This window comes from Capricornis sumatraensis, chromosome 11 (assembly GCF_032405125.1).
Source record: "Capricornis sumatraensis isolate serow.1 chromosome 11, serow.2, whole genome shotgun sequence".
NCBI lineage: Eukaryota > Metazoa > Chordata > Mammalia > Artiodactyla > Bovidae > Capricornis > Capricornis sumatraensis.
The window spans coordinates 66264392-66280313 of NC_091079.1; the positions used below are offsets into that span (position 1 = coordinate 66264392).

At 41.3% G+C, this 15922-nt stretch overlaps 1 protein-coding gene across 1 annotated transcript in view; it reads right to left on the reverse strand.

The window, feature by feature from the left end:
* Positions 1–1115: 1115 nt before the first annotated feature.
* Positions 1116–15922, reverse strand: part of SLC30A8 (solute carrier family 30 member 8) — a 41419-nt gene continuing 26612 nt past the window's right edge. The window contains 6 exon segments of the mRNA XM_068984047.1: positions 1116–1261; positions 2551–2685; positions 7694–7726; positions 7729–7798; positions 10791–10941; positions 14976–15129. Of these exon segments, the coding sequence (XP_068840148.1) occupies positions 1116–1261; positions 2551–2685; positions 7694–7726; positions 7729–7798; positions 10791–10941; positions 14976–15129 (689 nt within the window).

Sequence of the window (15922 nt, forward strand, 5' to 3'; positions counted from 1 at the left end):
GAGCACAAAGTCTTAACCACTGAACCACCAGGAAAGTCCCTCTCCACCTTCTGGTCCTTCATATTCTTTAACTCACTCTTAGTACATTCTAGCCACAAGGACCTTCCCCAATTCCTCAAATGCACCCACTTCTTTCTTCAGGGTGTCCCCTCATTCTCTTGCTTCTTCTGGAATGTGCTTCCTTCTACAGTGCATTTGGCTATCACCTACCTCTTCATTCAAGTCTCAACTTAGATGCCATTTCTTCAGAGACGCCCTCCATTGACCTCCCCAACCTCAATCAGCCCCTCTTCTTTCATATCACTTGCTGCTATTTGCAGTATATTCTTGGCGGTGTTTATTAGTATAACGCCTGTCTCTTCCCAAAGGGAAAGAGTTCTGTGAGAGCAAAGGGCATGTCAGCTTGGTTTACCAATGCTCTGCCCATAGCCTGTGTTGAAAAAGATTTTTAAATGAAAGAATAAATGACATTGATTGATTCACTTAATCTTTATGGTTTTATCTATACAATGATCATATTAATTTCAACTTTTTAAAAGTCATTAGAATGAAATAAGGGGACATATCAAAAGAGCCATGCAGACATACTTGTGTGCTTGGTCATGTTCGGCTCTTGCAATCCCATGGACTGTAGCCTGCTAAGCTCTTCTGTCCACAGGATTCTTTAGCAAGAATACTGGGCCTCCAAATTCGCTTTTACCCCTGACTCAGCTCTCCTTACTTTTGCTTTTCATGTTTTGGAAAAATTTTTGTGACTCTTTCCTTGCCACTGATTCCTGGTAAGACTCCTTCCTGAGTTCAGCTTTGCCTGCTCAGCCTTGGGATGCGTTACTGAAGGGAGGTGAACTTTCTATTACCTGTGGTTATAAACAACTGTTATTTCAGCCCCAGTCAGGAATAATCTATACATACATTTCTAGAATGAACACAGCTCCCGATGGGTGGAGAATCCAATTGACTGATGAATCTAAGCACGATTTCATTTATGGGGGATGGAGCTACAGTGTGCATCGTACTGTATCATGAGTTTCTCAGATTTCTTCTGTTGGTTTCTTAGAAACTGTGGAGCAGCACGCAGTGGCCTGTCAAACCTGGGGAGCTGGCAGAGCAACTGGCTAGTCCTGAGGGTCTTCGCATAAAAGGCAGGCGGGATCCTGGTCGACTGGCAGCTCCATCTGAATGGTGAGTGAGTGCACAGGAAAGCGACTGCTGAGGACTTTCGCAATTTCTCTCCGAACCACCTGGCTCTCCCGGCTGGCTGCTGTTGATAAAGAACTGAGAGAGATTGGCACTGATTGCACACATGGGGCGACGGCTCATCTCCGGCTTCAAGTACTTTGTCTCTGCTGCTGGGGTAGGGCACAGGCAGTGCAGTCGAAAGGAGCCGTGATGGCTCTGACAATCAGCTACACTTACACAGACATGGCTGCAAAGCACCCTGTCACTATGCGAACTTCCTGCCCACAGTTAGTTCTCTCTGGGGTCTGGCGTCCCTAGGGGCTGAGTGTGACAGAGGAGATAAGCCATGAAAAAGTCAAGTCAGAATTACTATTTCTAATACAGCCCTGATCACTGGCTCCCTGGGTTCTCTGAGTTTTCACCCTTATATATAATCACAATTTATCTCAAGGATGGTGACAAGAGCCAGCAAACATTTAGAGCAGCAGCCCTCTCTGCCGTCTTTTTCTCTTTTCCCAAAAGGTATCAGGAGGCTGTGAAGTTCCCTCCATAGTAACCTGAGTGTTTACTAGATCCTTCCATTTGCAGTGAAATATTGGTGTAGGGGAGGCTGTAAATTCCCTGCAGCCAGATCCAAGCCTCTCAGCTGAGATGAGGATGTCTGAGAAAGCACAGTCCTCCAATGACTCTTCCTGTATCCTGCCTCTGAGTAACTTCATGAGTTATTTCTCAGCAGCCTAATATATCATTCTTGGTCTGAGCTGTCTCCCGAGCCATTGACCATTTTCTCAGCCCTAGGATGTATCATGAGCAAAATCACCTTCTACTTGACAAAGTAGTTTTTTAGGGTAAACCTCACATCCCGAGAGTTATCTCACATGGTTACAGAATTGCTAACCATCCAGTAAAGGAACCACCATTAATTCTGACTAGTATATCTTTTACCTTTTTGGAATCTTAAGAATGGGACCTGTGTCTCCTTCGCCTTTCTCTCTTTGATGCTAGGGTGAAACATCTCACACACCAAAGATAATCAGTGAAGGTTTCTTGTTAAATTCATTCCACTCCTTTAACCAATAGGACATCGTGTCAAAAAGAATTTAAGGCCTTGAAGCTTGGGTGGTGTTTTATCCTTTTGTTCTACTCTCTAAACCGCTACCTTCCACCTCCAGGGTGGTCCTAAGTAGCACTGTTGCCATGACGACATTGGCACGGGGAAGGGGGTTTCAAAGGTCCTTGGTCACACAAAACACATTGCAATTGTTTTGGCATGCAACAGACACTCAGGGCGGCTCTACCAAAAGGAGGGAAATTCCTGACGTTATAGGATATGACTGAATTTTTGTCCAGGATGTTTACAAACTCACTGACCTGCAGCAACGTGAACAGAGAGAATCACTTGGTTCATTGTTAGCGACCAGACATGCAAGCTGTGCACAGACAGCACCCCATCCACTGCTAAGATGAGCTCTTTCACACCATTGTAGCTCAGGTGCTTTGGCACACCTGCCAAGAGGAGAAAACAGGAGGCCGGGGTTAGTAGGGTATCTCGTGAAATATGGCTCAATGCAAAGACTAACTGGGGCTGCAAAGTCCTTACTAAAATACTACCTTGCCCTCTCCATCTGTGGTTTCTCTTTTCAAATGTTTACGAAAGCAGGTTCACCTGTTTCAAAGGTTTTGCCATCAGCTACAGGTTCACAAAGAGCATTTGCAGATTTTACTCTGCAGCCATCAAGACAGTCATCACCCTTCACTTCCAGAGTGCATTATTTCCCCCAATTACGTTTGTAATTATCTGGAAAGCAAAGTGGAATCCCATGGGATTTGGTATTGAATAATCTTGGGTTGGCATTCTGACTACAACTATTGTGAATTTTACCCAGCACTTGGAACTTCTCTAATCCTCAGAATATTCATAGTAAAATAGGCATAATAAAAGCAATATGTAGTTAACAGTGTCCTTTGGGGACTCTGAAAACATCTCAGAAAACATCTGTCTTTGGTAAACTCTAATACTATACAATTGTTAGTCATCTAACCAGTCCCTTAGCAAACTATGATAAGAGGAGATCCTAATGTTATAATACCATCTCATTATTCTGTCTGTAGAATTTCTATCATTTTAAGTGCAGTAGTAAGGGTTTACTATTCAAGCCGCAGAATGTAGTAGTTTGACTGTCGTTGTTGTTTCTAGAGGAATAGTGTGGGACATGCGTGAAGGTGGGGAGTTTGGCAGCCAGTCAGCTATGTTTTGGGGCTGAAGGAACTGGAGTGTCTCTACCTGGATGTGGGAAGGTGAAGGGAAGTAGAATCACTGTTTTCAAACATTGCAAGGATTGTCACATAGATGATAGGGTTTGAAAATATAAGGACATTTGGTTTGGCTGGCTACAGAGAGAAAAACCAAGTCAATGGTTGGTTAAAATCATAAAAGGTATCAGGTTGATATACGAATTTTTAAAAAATCAACTCAATTAGCACCACAGTGGTAAAGCCATTTGATGCGATAGGTAAATCTCTGTCAACTAAAGATGACCCAAAGAGGATTCTGTAGAAAAGTTTTCTGAGGATGAACACTTTTTAGCTTCCACTTCAATTATATACAAACAACACAAACACCTCGTGTGTTGGTTGTAAATAAATATGCCTTGGCTCTATTAAAATTCTCCTAAAGAAAACATCTCTGGATGAGGCTCTGAAATCCATATGCTTTCAGAGTGGCTCTTGACCTTGCAAGCACATTAGTATCACTAGAGATTTAAGAAATCCCAATGACCAAGTTAGACCCAAGACCAATTAAATCAGATATTCTGGGGAGAAGACCAGCATCAGTATTTTGTTACCTCAATTGTTGATTCTAACAGAGCCAAAGTAGAGAACCATTGCACCAGTATTTACAAGCTACTGGGAAGCCCTACTTTTAAGTGGTTCTCAAGCTTGCCCACGTTAAAAAAAAAAAAAGCTAGCTTGTATTAAATCTGTCAGGATCTATCAAGAGATCTATCAAGATCTCTGGGTCTAGGGCCTGGGCATAAGTATTTTTCAAAAGCTTCCCAGATGATTGTAATGAGCTGCCAGATTAGAACCACTTTTTTAAAGGGAATAGGGAATCCTTAATCCTCCTTTTTCAGGATTTAAGAACCTTGCTCATAGGGATTCCCTCCTTGGAGCTAACTTAAAATTCAGTACAGTATGAGTTTAGTTTTATCCCATTTAATATCTTTTCGTAGAACAAACAGCTGGTCAACATGATTTTTTACTCTATGAGCTCCACAAACTTGGGGTATTAGAAACAAAGAAATTCTTGTCTCAGATTAGCCATAGAAAGTGCATGTAGTCATGCGTGAAAATGTTACACAATAATAAAATAATTAATAATATTAGCACCTTTATTGAGAACCTACTATATAGGTCAAGGTTTGTGCTAAGCACTTTCTAGTAATGATCTTATTTAATAGTTATAAAACTTAAGATCTAATCAGTGCTAGACTTGTTTGACTGGAGAAGAAATTGGGAGTCAGAAGGGTTAAGAAGAATTTGTAAGGCCACATGGGTAAGTGGGATGCCAGACTCTAAGATCCCTCCTCTGGGTGTGAAGTGTTCTGTAAACACTAGACCCCAGGTATTGTAACCCAAAGGTGACAATTACGTCTAGTGTGCCATCCCTGGAGAGTCTCCTTTGGCCTTATGCTGTCATTCATCTGGGGCTCTTGAGACGAAGTCAGGACCCCACTACCTCGTTTTCTCTTGCCTCCTTTTATCACTTTACTTTTATGGAGAATGCAAGTCTACTCCTATTTATTTTCCTCTATGAAATAATACTGACAAGCAAGAGGACATGTTCCCGTGGACCTCAGTGTTCATCACATCCTAGAAACCTTTTTCTTTCTGATGGAGAGCCTGCAAAACTATTAATGCATCCAGAAAAATACCCAAATTAGTGTTCAAAAAAAATAATTACCCAGGCTAATAGGTATATGAAAAATCACTCACTAGGTTTCATAATTAAAGATTCACATATACAATCAATAAGATATAATATAATCACCTATCAGATTATAGGAGAATCAACAGTTTGATAATATACAGTGATGGTGAGGTTGGGAAGAAATGAGCACTCTCCTACACTGTTGGTGGGAAAAAAAAACTGATATGGTCTCTTTGGTAGAAATGACAGTATCTATCAAATTTTAAAAGGTCCGTAACTTCTGAAACAGCAATACATGTCTAGGAATTATTCCACATATATAAGTGCTAAGAATATAATTGAAGCATTATTTGTAATGTCCATCAATAAGCAAGTGGATGCTAACAATAGAATACTTTGTACCCATGAAAAAGAAAGAGGTTATCTATGTATTTACTAATATGGAAAGATTCCTAGTTGAAAAAAACAAGGTGCAGAACAAAATACATGTATAATCTTGTTTGATGAAAAAAAGACGTATACACATACACTATATATATATACACACACACACTCATGTATATAGACATACATATGTATACACATATTTAGGGTTTCCCTGGTGGCTTGGTGGTAAATAATCTGTCTGTCAAGCAGGAGACATAGGTTCAATCCCTAGGTTGGAAAGATCCCCTGGACACGGGAATGGTAACCCACTCCTGTACTCTTGCTTGGGATGGGGTTGCAAAAGAGTCAGAAACAACTTAGCAACAGCATACACATGTGTATGTGTGTGTGTGTGTGTGTTTTATTACATATACATATATGTGTAAATGCATAGATGTTTTTGGAAAGATATAAGGCAATGGCAACCCACTCCAGTACTCTTGCCTGGAAAATCCCATGGATGGAGGGGCCTGGTGGGCTGCAGTCCATGGTGTCACTAGGAGTCGGACACAACTGAGCGACTTCACTTTCAGTTTTCACTTTCATGCATTGGAGAAGGAAATGGCAACCCACTCCAGTGTTCTTGCCTGGAGAATCCCAGGGACAGGGGAGCCTGGTGGGCTGCCGTCTCTGGGGTTGCACACAGTCGGACATGACTGAAGAGATTTAGCAGCAGCAGCAGCAGCATGTCACCTTTTACCTTATTAGTAGATGTTAGGGTTGAAGAATAAGATTGAGAATTTACAGGTGAAAAAATGGGGAGAAGTCTTATCATTTTATGCCTCTCCATTTACACATATATGTGTATGTATGCCTTTATATGGAAAAGCATACATACACATATATGTGTATGTATGTGTACAAGGGAAACCCATATATATATAGGGTTTCTCAGATGGTAAAGAATCCACCTACAATGCAGGAGATCCTGATTCTACTCCTGGGTTAGGAAGATCCCCTGGATAACAAATAGGCTACCCACGCCAGTATTCTTGGGCTTCCCTGGTGGCTTAGACAGTAAAGAATCGGCCTGCCTTGCAAGAGACCTGGGTTTGATTCCTGGGTTTGGAAGATCCTCTGGAGGAGGGCATGGAAACCCTCTTCAGTATTCTTGCCTGAATTCCACAAACAGAGGAGCCTGGCAGGCTACAGTCCGTGGGGTTGCAGAGTCAGACGTGACTGAGCAACTAGGCACACAGCACATACACACACACACATATATTTAAATTTATCAAGTACAAATATCATTTTATGCTAACCTAATTTGAAAACCTAACTCAAAAATAAGTATATTTCATGTAGGAGTTATCTGCCTATCTGATAGGAATTTCAATAATTAGCTACACTTTTCCTTACATTAAAAAAAAGATAATCATGAGAGAAGAGCTGTACTGAGAGAGAACACCAAATATAGTCATCCTAAATTGTATATGCATTTGTCTCTTTTCAATAGCTTCTGTAAAAGCAGCAACAGCTGCAGCTCGGCACTCAGCCCCCAGGACAGGAGGTGGAATCATCTGGGACCTAAACAAATACACTGTCCCCTGCCAAGCGAGGGCGTTCACTTGTCACACAAGGACTTTGAGTCCATTTCCTGTTTCACTGTGGCAGTAGCATCAACATCTTGTTAAAATTCAGATTTCTAAGGCCCCATCCCATCCAGGAGTACTGTCTCAGGAGCTGTCTGGTGGGCCTCACAGTCTGTTTTAACAGACCCTGCAAGTGGTTCTGATGCCACTAATGTCTGAGAACTGCTGGCCTAGTCTAACAAGCATTTTACCTTCTCAGTATCATAGTAGTTATAATGCTGCCCAAGAGACAGAGTTGCACAATCTTTCTTAGGTAATTTTCATGTATTTAGGAATAAACGTATAATTTTGCGGTTTCTCCCTCGCTGTTTATCTCTAGTATTTGTACATATTGCTTTTATACTATGCCATATGATATGATAATTGCTAGAGAAGAAATAGCCAATTCTTTTTTATTTATTCCCATATCAATAAAACTCATAGTACTTAGATTCATAAAAATTCCTTATAAGCTTACATTTTCCTTATAATGCAGGCTCACAGTGAGCATGCCTTGAGGACATTTCCTTTTGTGGTTATAGGGAAGAGAAAACACACATGCTGGAAATAATATGAAAATCACTCCTACCTTCCATGAGTAAGATGGAGAAGTCCTTAAGATAGTGACGGTGCTGGCCAAAACCAGGCCAGAAAAGACGAATGTGCAGATTGGGTCTGCTATCTTATACTCTGGCTAGAAAAAAAAGGAATTTCAGTTCTTTGAATCCAGGCCTCCCCTGCAGAAAGTCTGATTGATAAAATAAGGAAACCCCCACACTCCCTTCCTTTCCTGTCACCCGTTCACCCTCCTGACACTTACCATCCAAATCAGAGACAAGACTTCCTAAAGGCATAATCCTTCTAAGCTTTCAACTCTCAATGATTAAAGAAAGGGAGACCAGAAGACATGCTCTCCCTACAATTTAAGAAGTAAGGAGAGGGATTTTCCCAGTGGCTACCTTCCAGTGTTGGGGACTAAGGTTTGATCCCTGGTCAGGTAACTAAGATCCCACATGCTATGGAGCAACTAAGACCACGCAGCGCAACTACAGAAAGCCTGCTCACTGCAATGAAAAGCCAGTGCTGCCAAATTTTTTTAATTAATGTATTTATTTTAATTGGAGGCTAATTACATTGCAATATTGGGGTGGTTTTTGCCACACATCAACATGAATCAGCCTCAGGTGTACATGTGTCCCCCATCCTGAACCTTCCTCCCCCCCTCCCTCCCCACCCCATCCCTCTGGGTTTTCCCAGTGCACTGACTTTCAGTGTGCTTCATGCATTGAACTTGCACTCCATTTTACATATGGTTAGATACATGTTTCAATGCTATTCTTTCAGCTCAGGAAAAGCCAGTGCTGCTAATTTTTTTTAAATGAAGATAAAAAAAAAAGTAAGAGGAGAGATATCCTTGAGTGCTCCCTCAAAAGGCCTTATTTAATGTCTCTCAAATTAATGGAAGTAGAGAGGATAGACGAAAATATGCACATATGGGCACAGTATTCAATGACTTTTCAGCCCTAATTATGATAAGAAAGGGCATCATCTGCTCAGAGGTTGCATGTGACCAACGTACAGCCAGAGCTTGGTCTTGGCAGATGGGGTCAGTTTATGTCTTTCTCTCTTAAGTATGTTATAGACTCAAGGTGGGCATCTTTGATACAGTCCAAAAAGTATACACTGAGGCCTCGTTCTCACGCTCTATCACCACTGGAGCCCTTGGCCTCAGGGTGAAACATTTGCTATTCTGCCCTTGATGAAGTTCTGTGCCACAGAAAACTTTGTGCCTCATTACTTCCAAGAAACTCGGCCAGGGTGACCTTGATAAGAGTACTCTCAAACTCTACTCACCTGTACAACTCGAACAATTTTGCCTTAAACTTAAAGCTTTCAGTGAGGATTTACTCAGTTGAATTCAGACATGTCTTTGTAATTTTTGTTTACATGTTTTAGTTTTTTAGTAAAACAATAGAGTCGCTGCTAAATGGACAGTCATGATGCAAATGGACAGAGATAAATGCCCCTCTCCTCCACTACCCGCCTGCCTGTACCTCTGCCCTCACCCACCTCTTTTAGTTCTTGTTATTACCAAACACTTCACTTCATGGGAAATAGATGGGGAAAGAGTGGAAACAGTGTCAGACTTTATTTTTGGGGGCTCCAAAATCACTGCAGATGGTGATCGCAGCCATAAAATTAAAAGACACTTACTCCTTGGAAGAAAAGTTATGAGCAACCTAGATAGCATATTCAAAAGCAGAGATATTACTTTGCCAACTAAGGTCTGTCTAGTCAAGGCTATGGTTTCTCCAGTAGTCACGTATGGATATGAGAGTTGGACTGTGAAGAAAGCTGAGCACCGAAGAATTGATGCTTTTGAAGTGTGGTGTTGGAGCAGACTCTTGAGAGTCCCTTGGACTGCAAAGAGATCCAACCAGTCAATTCTGAAGGAGATCAGCCCTGGGATTTCTTTGGAAGGACTGATGCTAAGGCTGAAACTCCAGTACTTTGGCCACCTCATGCAAAGAGTTGACTCATTGGAAAAGACTCTGTGATGCTGGGAGGGATTGAGGGCAGGAGGAGAAGGGGACGACAGAGGATGAGATGGCTGGATGGCATCATTGACTCGATGGACGTGAGTCTGACTGAATTCCGGGAGTTGGCGATGGACAGGGAGGCCTGGCGTGCTGCGATTCATGGGGTCGCAAAGAGTCGGACACGACTGAGTGACTGAACTGACTGAACTAATTACCAAACAGGGAGCTATAGTGAATATTTGTTTAGGGTCAGAGCCTCACCCAGATCTACTCCAGGTTTCCATTAACACAGTTCTTTTGGAAAAGAAGTTCTCTCCCTCCCATTGTGGAAGAGTCAGTCAATGGCTCTACCCTCCCCAGCCAAGCAAAAGATACAAGATGCAGTCTACATCAATTGGGTTCCATTTCCTGGAAACATGAATTTTCAGCAGAGTGACAAGAAGAGGAAAAACATTAGCTGAATCACATTCATTTCAGGCTTCCCAAGTGGCTCAGTAATAAGGAATTCACCTCCAATGCAGGAGACGTGGATTTGATCCCTGGGTTGGAAAGATCCACTGGAGGAGGAAATGGCAACCCACTCTAGTATTCTTGCCTGGAAAATCCTTTGGACCGAGGAGCCTGGTGGGCTAAGGTTCATAGAGTTGCAAAGAGTTGGGCACCACTGAGTGACTGAGCATGCACGCACACAGGTACATTCATTTCAGCATGATGCCTGGGACAGAAATTGGATAGTTTCTGAAATCTGCATACCAAAAGTTTCCCTTATTTCTACCTTGCTTTCTTAGAGGAGTACCTCTAATAAATTTCAATCAATGAATCTGTGTTTTGCTTAAGTGAGCTAGAGACCTTTTCTGTTGCTTATAACCCAAGAATCCTACGTTTTTCATGGTTCTGTTGCTGTCCACCTTAACCCCAGGACAAAAGAACTGCTTTCTTAAAAGACTGGCAGCCGTATAGTTAAAGACATTGCTCTTATGAATTAGGAAAATCAGCTTTGAATGTTTGTTTGTTTGCACCTTGTAAAGTAATTCGTGTAGGCAAATCGGCAGTCCACCCCCATTTAAAGTAATAATGGAGGGCCAGATCACGTACCACCTAGTCTATAAAGTCACTGGAACAGGGAGTTGACTCCGACATACTCACCTTAAAGTAAATAATAAGCGCACTGGTTAACACACTGATGCTCTGAAATAGATCTCCAACGGTGTGTACAAAAGCAGCTCTGACACTGGCATTGGCTTGCACTTCTTTGTGACTGTGGGCAGGGTGTTTCTGGTGTAAAATCATACTTAGTCTGAAAGAAAAAACAATGTCCTTGGCACACATGAGATTAACCCTTAAAAATCTTTGCAGTATCATGTTGACGACAGCCTGTGTTATCCAAAATGGCAAAGGATTGAAACATTGCTGCTTTATAATGGACTCTTTTGGAGTAATTTTGAACACAGGGGTATCACAGAATTTTAAAATTTTCACACAAGGACAGACATTGAAGATTCATATCATTTTCTCTTTCTAATTAATGCTGTGCTGCGCTTAGTCACTCAGTCATGTCCGACTCTTTGTGACCCCATGGACTATAGCCCGCCAGGCTCCTCTGTCCATGGGGATTCTCCAGACAAGAATACTGGGGTGGGTTGCCATGTCCTCCTGGAGATCTTTCCAACCCAAGGATCGAACACAAGTCTCGCGCATAGCAGGCAGATTCTTTACCCTCTGAGCCACCAGGGAAGCCCAGGAATACTGGAGTGGGTAGCCTATCCCTTCTCCAGGGATCTTCTGACCCAGAAATCAAACCAGGGTCTACTGCATTGCAGACAGATTATTTACCAGCTGAACTACCAGGGAAGCCCAGTTTAATGCTACTAGTTTCATTTTAAAACTAGAGAGTAACATCTATTAGGTAAATGCCAAGTATTTGACAAGGAGGAGGGGAAATATCATTTATCAAGTGTCTACCGAGCTAGACTTAAAGCTGAGCTTTGGTGGGAGCTTAATTAAATGTGCTAGTTTCAAATGCAAAAAGCAGCAAAAAGCAATACAACAAAATAAGCAGTGAATTTCATCAAGGTTGAATTTTTTAAACTTTTATTTTACTCAATTTTATTCATTTCCACTAGAACTTGAAATGTGAATAATTCCCTAATGGCCAATGATGAAAGTAATGTGCTTATGTAAATACATAGCTATTTATCAAACCTGCAATATATTCATGTATATAAATGTTTTATATGTGTATAACATATTGCAAAATTTAACATCTCTAATCCAATTCTAAGAGATCAGTAGTGGGCCCTATAAATTATGTACCCAATTCTGTTTATCTACATTAGGAGTAATATCTCTTATGTTTTGCCTAGAAACACTTTCTGAGCATTTTGGAACAAAGGTGTAAAAAAATAATTTTTCAGTGCCACATACCCCAGTCTGTTTGCAGGTAAAGTGTGTATTAAATCTCAGGCCATCGTCACAAAGCAGAGTGACTTCTATTCATCAAGATTTGATCATTACATAATCTACAGGTTTTATATTGTTAATGTTTGAGCAGAAATTCACCTTCTATTAGAAGCTACCATTTAAAGTTCTTCAGACAGCCGTGTATGCCTGGCAGTTTCTAGGCCTGCCATGTATGCTCATCCCATAGTCATTCATTCTTTTACTCATTTTATATTAAAAAAAAAAACTTATTTAGGGATTTTATATGCCAGGCACTGTTTAATACTTGGAGCGTAATGGTGAAAACAGACATGGCCCCTCCCCATTATAACTCTAAGTATGATGGAGATGGCGGAGATTCTAAAAAGACACACATAAATGGAAAATTCTAATTATCCTGAGCCTATTAAGAACTGGTGCTACAGATAGTACAGCAAGGGAGTCTGATTTAGTTAGACAGACAAAGCAATTGAGTTGGGTTTGAAAGGTTATACTAGAGTTAAATGGGCTAGGAGAGGAGGAAATGTTTCAGGCAGAGAAAGTTTAGCCTTAAGGCTCTATCAATAACCTTCATCCTAGAATCCCTTAGCAACTTCTGTTAGAACTTTCTGCCCTGATTTTGGGCTCCCAAGGAATAGATTTATTCCCAAATTATGGTTCAGATATCTCTGTAGTCAGACAGTGAAGCATCTAGCACTTGAAATCTGTAATCCCAGTTCTCTAAGTAAACATTTTAGTCACTCAGTATGTTTATCCATAAAAATTACCTCCTTGTGCAGGGAAGTCAATGCTTTTCAATTCCCTGGTCTTTGTAAGTATGAAACTCACCTGCAATATTAGGCTCAGAGTTTGAAAGCAGTTGCAGTAAAAAGAAAATGTGGATGGTATCTATTCAGGAAGTCAGCCTCAGTCATCAAGGTGCCAGATTTATGTGGTAGTTAACTGGGTGCACCTTCATCTTTAGGCAGCATGGACACAGCCTATATGACAATGACTCCTGGGAAATTATTAATATTTTTATTGTTACTGCTGTCCTGGGGACATATTGTTCTTCTTAGGCAAAGATGATGACAGTCAGCAGGACATGTGGCCTGGCTTATTTGTCTCCTAGGAGTGATAGACTTGTATTGATCTCTCCATACTTTTTCTCCCACTGCCAATGTGAAATGCATTTCCAAGTTAACTGGGTGGAATTAGGGATCTCATCAGCGACAGAAGATCAAATACCACTCTTCTGATTGTTCATCTTAAAGATTTTGAGCAATGGGTCCCAAACTAAGAAGTAAGGAACTAAAAGCAGGTGCAAGGTCAGGATATGAGGGTACCTAGAGGAACTTATTCCAAGTATCCATGCTCAGGTTCCTCTAATTCCAAGGACTCCTTTGTACCCTCTCTTAAAAAAACAAAATGCTTACAATGCCACTCTGCTCTCTGTCTACTTTTATGCATGAACCTACCTGATTGCATGTATCATGTTTCATCGCAAGACAGGGGATACATAGATGGTATCTGGGTTTCCTGTTGCTGCCATAACAAGTTACCACAAAGCCTTTGTGGCTTAGAACAACATAAATGTATTATCTTATCGTTCTGGAGGTTAGAAAGTGGGCAGGACCGCATTCCTTCTGGAGGTTCCAGGGGGAAATTCATTTTCTTACCTTTTCCAGCTTCTAGAGGTCACTTCTGTTCACTGACTCCAGGCCCTTTCCTCTATCTTCAAAGTCAGCAATGCATCATCTTCTCTGCCCTCTGACCTTATGCTTCCCTCTTTTAAGGATTTTTGTGGTTGTGTTGGGCCTGTTTGGATAATCCAGGATAATCTGCCCATCTCAAGATCCATCCTTAACAACATTTGCAAAGTTTCTCTTCCCATGTAAATTGCATATTCAGGAGTTCCAAGGGTTAGAATGTGGAAACCCCTGAAGGGTCGTTATTGGGTCTGCCATCGATGGTAGGTAGGTAGGTAGATAGATAACAGAGTTTTAAGTAAGGTTACCCCAAATCAGACTGTCAAATAGGAAAGAGCAAATCAACCAAAAAGGGTCAAAGTCCTGGCCTCAACTCCCCATTGTCATGAGTAATCAAACAGTTCATCTAAGAAGACCAGATCAATATGGCAATGATCAGGTGTCCTATGAGAATGATTTAAGACTGCCTGGATAAGAGAATGGACCAATAGATGGAAACTAAAGAAAGAATATAGCTAACACAGTTTAAGGAAGAATGTTCATGCAGTCATAATGATACAAAGATAAGATAGGTTGCTCTTGAGAGAAATAAATTCCCTGTTATTCTGTTAAAATATATATGAAACTAATAACCATTTTATGGGGATATTGCAAAAGGGAATTCAAAAGTAGAAAGGGGCTGAAGTAAACAAAATTTATGACCCTTTCCAACCCAGGTCTCTGGGAACCCATAATGTGTTCATGTAACAAAAACAGGAGAGGGGTAAGTCACATCCCACGTGGAACTGTTTCATTTGTGTGAGAGAGTAGAATGGCTAGAAGCTCAATTCTGGGTTTGGTGGATCTATCTTCAAATCCTCCTCTGCACTACCTCATTGGCAATTTATTTAACCTTACTGAGGTTCTGTTTCCTAATCTGTAAAGTATTTGTGGTGTGCACATTGAGCTTGATAATGTAGATCAAAAGATCTTAGCAGTCGCTGGCGCAGAGGAAGCACTCAAGATGATAGCTATTAGAAGTGGATATTAAAATGCACATTAACTAGCACAAGCAGCCTGATCTTCGGTCGTAGAGCCGTTTGAACACTGTCAGGTCTCGACCATCCTCACCAGTGGGGGAATTAGAAACAAGCAGTAACAACAACAAAACCAGCACAAATCTCTGTCCTGACAAGCTTCATGGGCAGCGTGCGGGGCCACTTACATAATGTCGGCTGCCGCTGCACAGCTCGAAACAATGATCATCAGAGTCGCCTGGATCTGGTAATCAGGGTACAGCAGGCGTTCACACGCCAGGTACACCAGCACGCCTGTCAGCACCCAGATGCACAGGATGGATAGCAGGGCCCCCAGGATCTCTAGGGATACAAGCACACAGACATACATGCACAGAGAATCTGTGAACCACCTTAATCTCCCCAAGACTCATGAAACATTAATGCTCCACCTCCCCACCAAAGGAAAGAGGCTGCACGGCACTTCACTAAGTCATTTACAAAGCAGAAGTGTGGATGAATTTTAGTACTAGGATGAGACCCTTTCTTGTTGCTTTCATAAAATGCTAGTTCATTATGCTTCATGTTACTAAGTAATTTTCAGCAAATTTTTAAAGCAGATTAATTGCTGCCTGCCCTTGCTGTTTTCCTGAGGGATTTTAATTTAAACAGGTGCTTAAATGATTGAAAGTTATTAAGAGATGAAATAATGAGACGCAAAGGGTAAAATGTGTTTAGAAACTCTTAATTCTGCCACAAAACATTTACAACTTGCCAGCACTGTAAAATAGTAAAAAGGGAAGGTTTCAGAGGCTTCATGAAAATGAGTTTCATTTGCCAACTCAACTTACTATAAATACAGAGGCAAACTCCAAGGTATGTCAACACTCTAACTGCATTTTATGGGCAAGAGTAAGGAAAAAAAGTATCAGAATAGAGACATTTACGTGAATATTTAAAGATAAGACAGTGTTCAAGCTTCCTACTGAGCAAAGCATGCTTGCTTACTTAGAAGCTCCTTAAGCCTCACCTTGATCTTTCACTCAACCTTTTAGATCAGCTCTAAAACCCTACAAGGCTCTAGAAACACTCCATGAGTCAGTGGTCAGGCACATCCCATAATTTTGACCCTCCCTCCTTTTACATAGAGCAACAG